This window comes from Vanessa tameamea, chromosome 24, assembly GCF_037043105.1.
Source record: "Vanessa tameamea isolate UH-Manoa-2023 chromosome 24, ilVanTame1 primary haplotype, whole genome shotgun sequence".
In the NCBI taxonomy this organism is placed as follows: domain Eukaryota; kingdom Metazoa; phylum Arthropoda; class Insecta; order Lepidoptera; family Nymphalidae; genus Vanessa; species Vanessa tameamea.
Window position 1 is genome coordinate 2,250,838 of NC_087332.1, and position 9,439 is coordinate 2,260,276.

At 31.9% G+C, this 9,439-nt stretch overlaps 1 protein-coding gene across 1 annotated transcript; it reads right to left on the reverse strand.

Moving 5' to 3' along the window:
* Window positions 1-804: 804 nt before the first annotated feature.
* LOC113396492 (V-type proton ATPase subunit B) lies at window positions 805-8,944 on the reverse strand. The gene is made up of 11 exons (XM_026634447.2): window positions 8,738-8,944; window positions 7,488-7,606; window positions 6,269-6,398; window positions 4,930-5,061; window positions 4,358-4,482; window positions 3,625-3,855; window positions 3,227-3,329; window positions 2,811-2,965; window positions 2,540-2,677; window positions 2,174-2,302; window positions 805-1,920 (listed from the first exon to the last, which is right to left on the reverse strand). The coding sequence occupies exons 1-11, from the start codon at window positions 8,820-8,822 to the stop codon at window positions 1,783-1,785; spliced, it is 1,485 nt and encodes a 494-aa protein (XP_026490232.1). The 5' UTR covers window positions 8,823-8,944; the 3' UTR covers window positions 805-1,782.
* Window positions 8,945-9,439: the final 495 nt, after the last annotated feature.

Below are 9,439 nucleotides of genomic sequence, written 5' to 3' on the forward strand. Positions count from 1 at the left end.
ACGACTTGTTAGTCGAATGATACGTAAAAAAAATCAGATGACTCATGAGCTTAAAACTTCTTTTAATTTTAGTTACTTCACAATTTGTATGGTACCAAGTGTTCCTCCTCTTTGAAATCCTTTACTCAATATAGAAATAACTTATTTAAAAACAAGGTAAAACTACTTACCTAAACTACATATTCCGATAGTTATATAGGGTATATTAGTCGCCGATCTTTATAACCTGATAAAAAAAGAAAATCAGCGACCATTTTATAATTTTCAATACAATAAATATGGTTCAAGTCTTGACCATTATCAGCCAAACGCTCCACAAAGCGCGACGATCGGGCATTTTGCACCACCGGTACTCTGGATTAAAACGGGCCTGTACAGTAAACTAACAGTATGAATATTTGTAGATACTATGAGTATCACATTTTCACACATTCTTTAGAATAATGTGTATTGAAAAGAAGGTTAATGTCGTGTCGGATCCGCCATCCCATCGGATTATGAAATTTAGGAAATTGTGTGTTGCGCACACATATCTTCACTACAATATGTCCTGCGTAGTTGGTTGGTCTTCTTTGAGATTGGCAGCCATAGTTTAAATCAGTCAGGAGTATATCATCATCGGTTTCCATAATGCTGTCTCCGATAAAAATTACCGAATATCCAGAACCCTACAAGACAAACGTCATCCGCACTGAACGATAGGTTTCAACTATCCTTTTCAAATTCTATATCAATTGCTAGACATTGTCACGTAGTGACTTGAAAAATCAAGGTTTTATATTTTATTTAAAAAAAAACGAATGGTTTAACTTCTATACTTTTTATTTCCATAAAACAACAATGTCCTAATTCACTTATTCATTGAAGATAGAATTTAAAGAGTGAACGAGGAGAACTCGCCATGGAATGTAACATGTTGTTACGGGGCTATATGAATTTATTATTGCTATTTACATAAATAACATTCTGTCACAAATTGTTACGAATTCAGAAATATCACACATGGACGTGTATTACGCAATGATGTTATTACAATATAATTTTATAGATTAAATACATTTCCATTGAACACACTTTCAACAATTTGTGCACGAAAACAACAGATAAATATCATGTGTCGGAGAAGCACCAGCATTATAACAAAAATACATTTATTATTCAATTCGTCCAGCAAAAAACACTACTTCAGAAGAAAATATATACACGAGACGGCAACATTTCCTTTCACGTAGCAACACCGTTATATGGCTATTATAAACATTTATTTATTTTTTTTCTAATTATTATAAAGCAACACGATTGTTATAATTTTGTAACTTGATTGTAATACATGTAATACACATTATTAATAAACTATTAACAACTTACTAGTAAACAGTATAATATCTTACAATTTACCGCGGACCGACATCCCAGCCGAGCGAAGAGGTAATAATAAATAAAAAAAACTATAAATATAATCTCCGCTATAATTAAAATCGTTGTATAGTTAATTCACTCAGAATTTAATTTCATAAAAGCAACAGTATTGATGACAAATATGGTAAAATTAAAATCAGTGTTGTCATAATTTATTTTTTATATTCCCTAAAAAATACAATGTAGGATGTTTATTAAAAAAAACATATCTTATATAAGGAATTAATGATACAGAAATACAATCATCAATATCCCCTACTTTTTTCAAGGCGAATATTCTTCGATATAGTATGACAACACTCAATATTAAAAGAATAAAGTTTCTGGCTAGCGTGTCGGGCCGCGCGTATCCGTGGGGCGAGTTTAGTGGCGCGAGTCTCTGGGGTAGAACTCTGCGAGGATGGAAGCCGGGATACGTTTGAGCATCTCCTTGGGGAAGATACGGAGAAGCTGCCAGCCGATGTCCAGGGACTCGAAGACTGTACGGTTCTCGTAGTTGCTCTGGAGAAACATCGATTTGTTAATATGTTATGTTATGAACATGTAATTTTAAAGCATACTTTTAAATCAATACCGACCCTATTGTCTCAGGTTACATTTTATTTTTTGTGAGGGTTTTTATTAAATAAATAAAATAAAAACTATGATTTAATCTACAAAAAACTGATTTCTATGTTATTTATACTTTTAAAATATTTGTAAGATACACATTTTAATTATAAGACGAATGTCGCTAATCATTCGTATAAGTTACCTGGGTGATGAAGTTCTTCTCAAACTTGGTAAGGAACTCAAGGTACAGCAAGTCATCAGGCGTCAACGCCTCTTCACCCACCACGGCCTTCATGGCCTGCACGTCCTTACCGATAGCGTAGCAAGCGTACTGCGGAGCAACGCGAAAATATTATGTCAAATAGTATACACATATTTATTATAATAACATCATCAAATTTCTCATATAGTAATTCATTATTGTAACTTGTTTGTAGATCCAAATATAAATAAATTGACAATTTTCATTGTTCACATTAATACTTAATAGTTTTGATGGAATACTAACAATTAGGAAGAAATATAGCTTAAGCCTGCTATGAATAAAATAGTAAAGATTCATGCTCACCAGCTGGTTGGACACGTCAGAGTGATCCTTACGGGTCATGCCCTCGCCGATGGCGGACTTCATCAGACGTGACAGGGAAGGCAACACGTTGACTGGTGGGTAGATTTGTCTGTTGTGGAGCTGACGGTCTACGTAGATCTATCGAAAAAAAAAAAAATGATGCAACAAAGTAATTAAAAGTTTTTTTTTAATTTGTATTTGCTTAAATTTCGTTTATAGATTTGTGATTACTCTGAGCCAACCTTATAACATGAAGTCATAGAATTCTCACCTGTCCCTCAGTAATATAACCTGTCAAGTCAGGAATTGGATGGGTGATGTCATCGTTAGGCATAGTAAGAATGGGGATCTGTGTAATGGATCCGTTACGGCCCTCGACACGTCCGGCACGCTCGTAGATGGTGGCCAAATCCGTGTACATGTAACCTGGGTGACAAAAATTTTCAAATATATTATTTAAGCTCATCATTATTTTAAAAATTGGTTATTATCATAATTAGATGTAGTATCTAATTGAATCACAACTCGTCATTTAAAATTGTACCTCTTGTTAGACTCCATAAGGTCAAAAATTCAATGGATTAATTTCATAATACTTTAATGACACGATTGTAACAGAAAATATCCGAAGCGGTCAGCTGGTTTGCTATGTAATATTTGCTATGTAGTACACGCGGAGAACCGTACCTGGGAAACCTCTACGTCCGGGCACCTCCTCACGAGCGGCCGACACCTCACGCAGAGCCTCCGCGTACGAAGACATGTCCGTCAGGATTACCAGTACGTGTTTCTGTGGACCGACAACATCAGGTTAAGTGAAGCCATGACCAAAGTGACTTAGAGCTATTTTCTGACTATTTTGCAAGAGATGGGGGATTTGATGGAGATGATAGACAAAGTGTAAATTATTCAACATTTGACGTTAGTTGCTGATCACTTTATAAATCGAAAATATGGGACATTTTATCCTTCATTTTTATCTTTTGTTTTATAAACCAAAACATTTTTAAAAACGCTCCTCAACAATGCACTAACTTACGAAAACATTTCCATGAAACATTTGGGCTGAAATATACTCGTCTCACCTCACACTGGTAGGCCAAGAACTCAGCGGCCGTGAGAGCCAGACGTGGGGTGATGATTCTCTCGATGGTGGGGTCGTTGGCCAAGTTCAAGAACAGGCACACGTTCTCCATGGAACCGTTCTCTTCGAAGTCCTGCTTGAAGAATCTGGCCGTCTCCATGTTGACACCCATAGCAGCGAACACGATGGCGAAGTTGTCTTCGTGGTCATCCAAAACTGATTTACCGGGCACCTATTGGGCATTAAATATTTTTGTTGTTATCTAATTACGAAGAGAAGTAAAGTAATCAAAATATGTCATTTTTAATCAAATACAAATAATGATCAATATTGACAAAATGTTTTATATGACATTAACAAAATGTCGGATCGCCTATTGTAAAACTATAATTGATAAAATTTCGTTATTACTACTGAGTTCTTTTAAGTATACTTGCTATATTTATATAAATTTTAATATGTTATTGACCAATATGTTTGAAAGAAAATATGATCTCAGTTTAGGCAAATAAAAATTTTATAACTATTTAGGATTGAATTATAATTAATTTATTTAACTATATAACTTTTTTTTTTGTTATATTATGATTTTCAATCGCACTTTGGACTGACTACAAGCTGATAGGTTCGATTATTGGCGAAATAACTAAGCATCCATCGAGGACACAACTCATGATATGAGAAAGCCAATTGATTGGGGGAAGAAAAGCAGAGGTAATTATAATCTTACGAACCTTGACAAGACCGGCCTGTCTACAGATCTGGGCGGCGATTTCGTTGTGAGGCAAACCGGCCGCAGAGAAGATGGGGATCTTCTGACCACGAGCGATGGAGTTCATCACGTCGATAGCGGAGATACCTGCAATCAGATCACGGTTATAGAATGCTGTGTAATTTTACTCAGTTAAGGGAAAAAAAATGTTGTCCAAAATCAGTGAAGGTTCATTATTAATAATATCAATTATATATTTACTACATAATACTAATATCAAACCAAGATCAGAAATAAATGTTGCTTCATTTAATAAATTCAATAAAAACTTTGTTTTGAATTTTTCCGAATTTTTTTTTTTTAAATCATCAAAATCAAAATCATATATTGCTATTTTTTTATATTAAAAGTTAAGTAAATTATAAAACTGCGATAAAACACTTTCAATCAAAAATATTTTTATATAGATATCAAAACAAAATATTTTTCGTGTTGATTTATTACATAAAAAAAAAATTACACAAATATTCAATAATATCTTAATTAGGAAATTGTTACTTATATTTTTTTTTATAGATAATTTAGTCCACTTACCAGTCTGAATCATTTCCTCGGGGTAGATACGCGACCATGGGTTAATGGGTTGACCCTGAATATCCAAGAAGTCCTCAGCGAGGATTGGAGGTCCTTTGTCGATTGGTTTACCGGAACCGTTGAACACACGACCTGAATGGATGTAACACAAGTTATGTAGATAGTTCTATCTTATTAATTAATGAATTACAAATTTGGTTTATCGAGTAATATTTTGACTATATTTTGTGAATTGAACAAGTGGAAGACCTGATGGTCACCTTAAACTATAGACAGACATTGCAAGACCTAATCAACTCCTGAAATCCTTAGACATGTGCCAGTACCACATGATCAACGATTAGGTCTCTCTCGTGCTTTTACAAAACCGACTCTCCCTTCGTACCAAAGCAAGACTCGAATGTTTAGTGACCCAATAAAGATTTAGCGAGTGGTATCCACATCTGCATAGAGCCTTATTACAAGACAGGCACAGAGTTTTGAATTATTTTAAAAAAATCTTTGGAAATAATTATTTCAGAAGATTCTTCTTCAGACTCTATTGAATTACTAGCTGAAACTGCAGCTTTATAAATTTATAAAACAAACTTCCAACCCCCATATTATCTCCTAAGGGGTGGAATGCTTAACGGATGTCTTAACCCTATAAGGAACCTACCTGCCAAAATTCAAGTTTTTAGGTATTAGAGTTTCTGAGATTTCGTGATTGATGTGAGTGAATATAATTTCGGTTATATTCATATATACATAAATACTATTTGATCATTTTTTTATAAAAACTTTTTAGTATAAAACTAGTATCTGGTAATAGGGAAATACATTAAGAAGATGCCTTAAGAAAAAAAATTATTAATAAAAAAATGATAAGGTTAAAATATGTTTGACAAAATATCTTGTTTCTCTTCCAAATTGTAACACGTTGCGTAAATACAACTTCATTTTTAACTATCTATATCTTTATCTTTGAATATCAGACCAGACTGTCAAAATCAACGATTTAAAGACAAACTATTATTACTAAAATATTATGTTTTCAGTTTTAGTAATTAGCTTCATGCCTGTGTTCTGTACTATAATTTATAGATAATATATACATATATTTGCTCGTACGTCGAACGATTTTTATCCATAATGTTCAATCCATGGAAGGTTTTTTTCAAAACGAAAAATCTTAAATACTTCTTACTTAAAATGGAATGAAATATATAATACAAAAAAAAAGTTTAATTTTTTTATGTAAGTCATAAATGAAATACCGATTCGATTGGTATTTCATTTTAGAGCGATAGAGAACAAATTATATGCCATATTGTAAGAAACAGTTTTCAATAAAACTCACCCAACATATCTTCAGAGACGGGTGTGCGCAAGATGTCTCCCGTGAACTCGCAGAGCGTGTTCTTGGCGTCGATACCCGATGTACCTTCGAATACCTGGACAACGGCCTTGGTGCCGCTGACTTCCAGCACCTAATCGTTATATATATTGTTAAGTACATAAGTACATAACAGCTCCTAGCTGTTCTTTGAGAATCCATATACATTGATTTCGTTTTTCATATTACATATCGAACATATAATCGTAATAGAGGTTACAAACAGGTTAAAAACATACATCTTAATACTGCCAATAACTAAAACCATGCACTCATTATGCCCATCATAGCTGTAGTGTCACAATTGAATATGTACATAATTAAACTGTTAATATAATTTAATTTAATTTTGTAATATATTTAAGATTAGTATGCAATCCTTAAGTACTTTAAACGCAGAATGTGGTATATCAAACCGTAACTGACTCTATAGTTTCATCAAAGTCTGTTAATATTTAAAATGCTGTGTAAATTTAAGATAAGCAAGCATAGATGGCCCAGTTAGAATGCCTGCATGTTAATCGTTGACTGCAGGTTCAAACCCAGGCACTGAATTTTCATGTGTTTAATTATAATTCATCTCATGCTCAGACCTCACATTCATAATATTCAACCGCTGCATTGGAGCAGCATAGTGGAGTACAAAGTGTCTAAATTATATGAACTCTAACATTAATAATATTTTATGGAAGTTCGACGGTCTAATATTATTATATCCATTGTCAAGTGTCAAATGGTACTTTTGGGAAATGAGGTTTAAAATTAAGTTAGTAATCCTCATTTCTCAAAAATATCATTTTAGTGTTTGATCCTTTCTTCTTTTTAATTGACATGGATATGTGAAAAATATTTTAGAAAATCTTCTATCAAATTTAGTCTAATCAAAAAGGTTTAATTTTTTTCATAGTGACAGGTGATATATCAAAGATACTATATCAGAAATATTTTTATCACATCAAATGTCAGTAACAGGATTTTTATCCTCAATTATTTGACTTACAATGATTTTTTTCAACAATAGAAATCTTTAAATGTGTAGGCTTTTTCACTTTTAATTCATCATTCTAAAACCTTAGAGTTAATCTGGGATGTATATACTACCACGGTAAGTCAGTCAAAAACAACATTTTAATAAATTATATGCACATAAATGAATATAAATAAGATAAAAAATAATAATTACCTGACCAGACCGGAGGGTGCCATCAGCGAGTCTGAGCTGTACAATCTCAGAGAATTTGGGGAATTTCACCTCATCTAAGATGACAAGGGGTCCATTTACACCTGACACCGTCTTGTAAGCTGTACAACAAAACAAATTTTAATAACATAATCTTAATCATAACCCTTGCTTATAAATATTTATAAGTGACCACTATGTAGTTAATCTTCTAAAAATTTCTGTTAAAATTAACACCTATAGACATTATAATAATTGCTTATCTATAGTTTAGTGTACTGTCCCTGAAATTGTTAAATAGGTGTACTTTTTTATGAATTTAGGTTAAGATAGTACTGTCTATTAGCATATATATATATTAGAATTGCAATTGAATATCATTTTGATATAATAACTATGTGTTATGCTAGAAAATTAGTGAACTATTTAGTTAACTCTACTAGATTATATATAGACATATAGATAGTACCAAAAACTATTGTCAAATTTAACTGATAGTGCCAATTAAGTATTCTATTCTATAAGTAAATATTTTACCTATGCATAGTTTTATTGTAAGTAATTTATAATACTTAAATCATTCTTAGACTGCAATATTTAAAAAACGAATTCCATATATTTTTATGACCAGCCAAGTAAGTAACACAAAGCTTAAAGAAAATTTAAAATAATTTCGAAGTTAAATTTCAACTTAACAGCTGACCAAAGTCATGTGATTCCAGTAAGACACTTACATCAATATAAAAAATTACATGGAGAATAAATATGTAACTATATATTTTTTTATATAACGTTCTTGAGTTAATTTTAAAGCTCTACTTTTAAAGTACGTAAGATTTACTTAGATTTTTAGATAATTTTCAAGGCCGTGTCTCTATACATCTAGGGCGTTTGTCGCAATATTAGACATTTCCATAATTCAATGAAAAGTATACTGTGAAAATTATGAGAATGACTTTAATCAAGATAAAAAAGTCCCCTTTATACCAATTAACTTCTTTCAAATAGTATTAGTAGAGATTTCAAATACGATTCATGATAGCTTCTATTGGGGACATTTCATCAAAATTGATTAACATTGGCTGTTTTCAATAGAATTTATAGATAGATATACTTCTTTTTATGGAAAAAAAGTCAAAAACAAAACATTACAGAAGAACTTAATGGCAAAATCGATAATTTGACATCGCTGACTTGCCAAGTAATAAGAGCTATATACGTACAATATCGCATTAAATCATTATAACACTTACTCAGACGGGGCTGGGATATGAAGTCACGGGATACCACCAGGGCATGTTCCTTATTTGCCTGGGTAGCCGAAAGACTTTTAGCCATGTTTCAGTTTTCTTTTGGCAGGCCGCTCAATAAAACACCAAACTGCGCTGCCTCCTCGCCCGAAAACTGACGAATAGATGTTTTGTCTATGCCACTTCACGTGCTGTCACGTGACCTATCACAAGGTAAAAGTTGCCATAATATACAAGACCTTACCAATAATTGTAAGCATACATTTGAATAATATTATATTTTACACTTCAGCAATCATTTAAAATAATAGTAAAAATAAAATAAATTTTTCGTAAGCTTAAAATTGACTTTAATAATTTATTAAAAATATCCCAAATATTTTTTACAATCGTAAATTAAAAGCTGTATTTTATTTCAACTACGAAAACAGTTATGAAAGCATAATTTCAAACAATTAATTTTATTACTAAAAATAAAGGAAATATTTTAAAACTATTTTGAAATGGTCATTACTTATCTCAAATTACCAGTTCAAATATGAAAAATTACGATAAAAACTATAGGATTCAATGTTATAAGATTACTTGTGTATTATTGATTTTTAAACTTGTAATTTTTAAGGACTAAGATTTAAAAAAAAAATGTAAATAAGCTAATTTTTGTATATGAAGGCAACCTTATTTTAAAATATTGAAATCACTCTA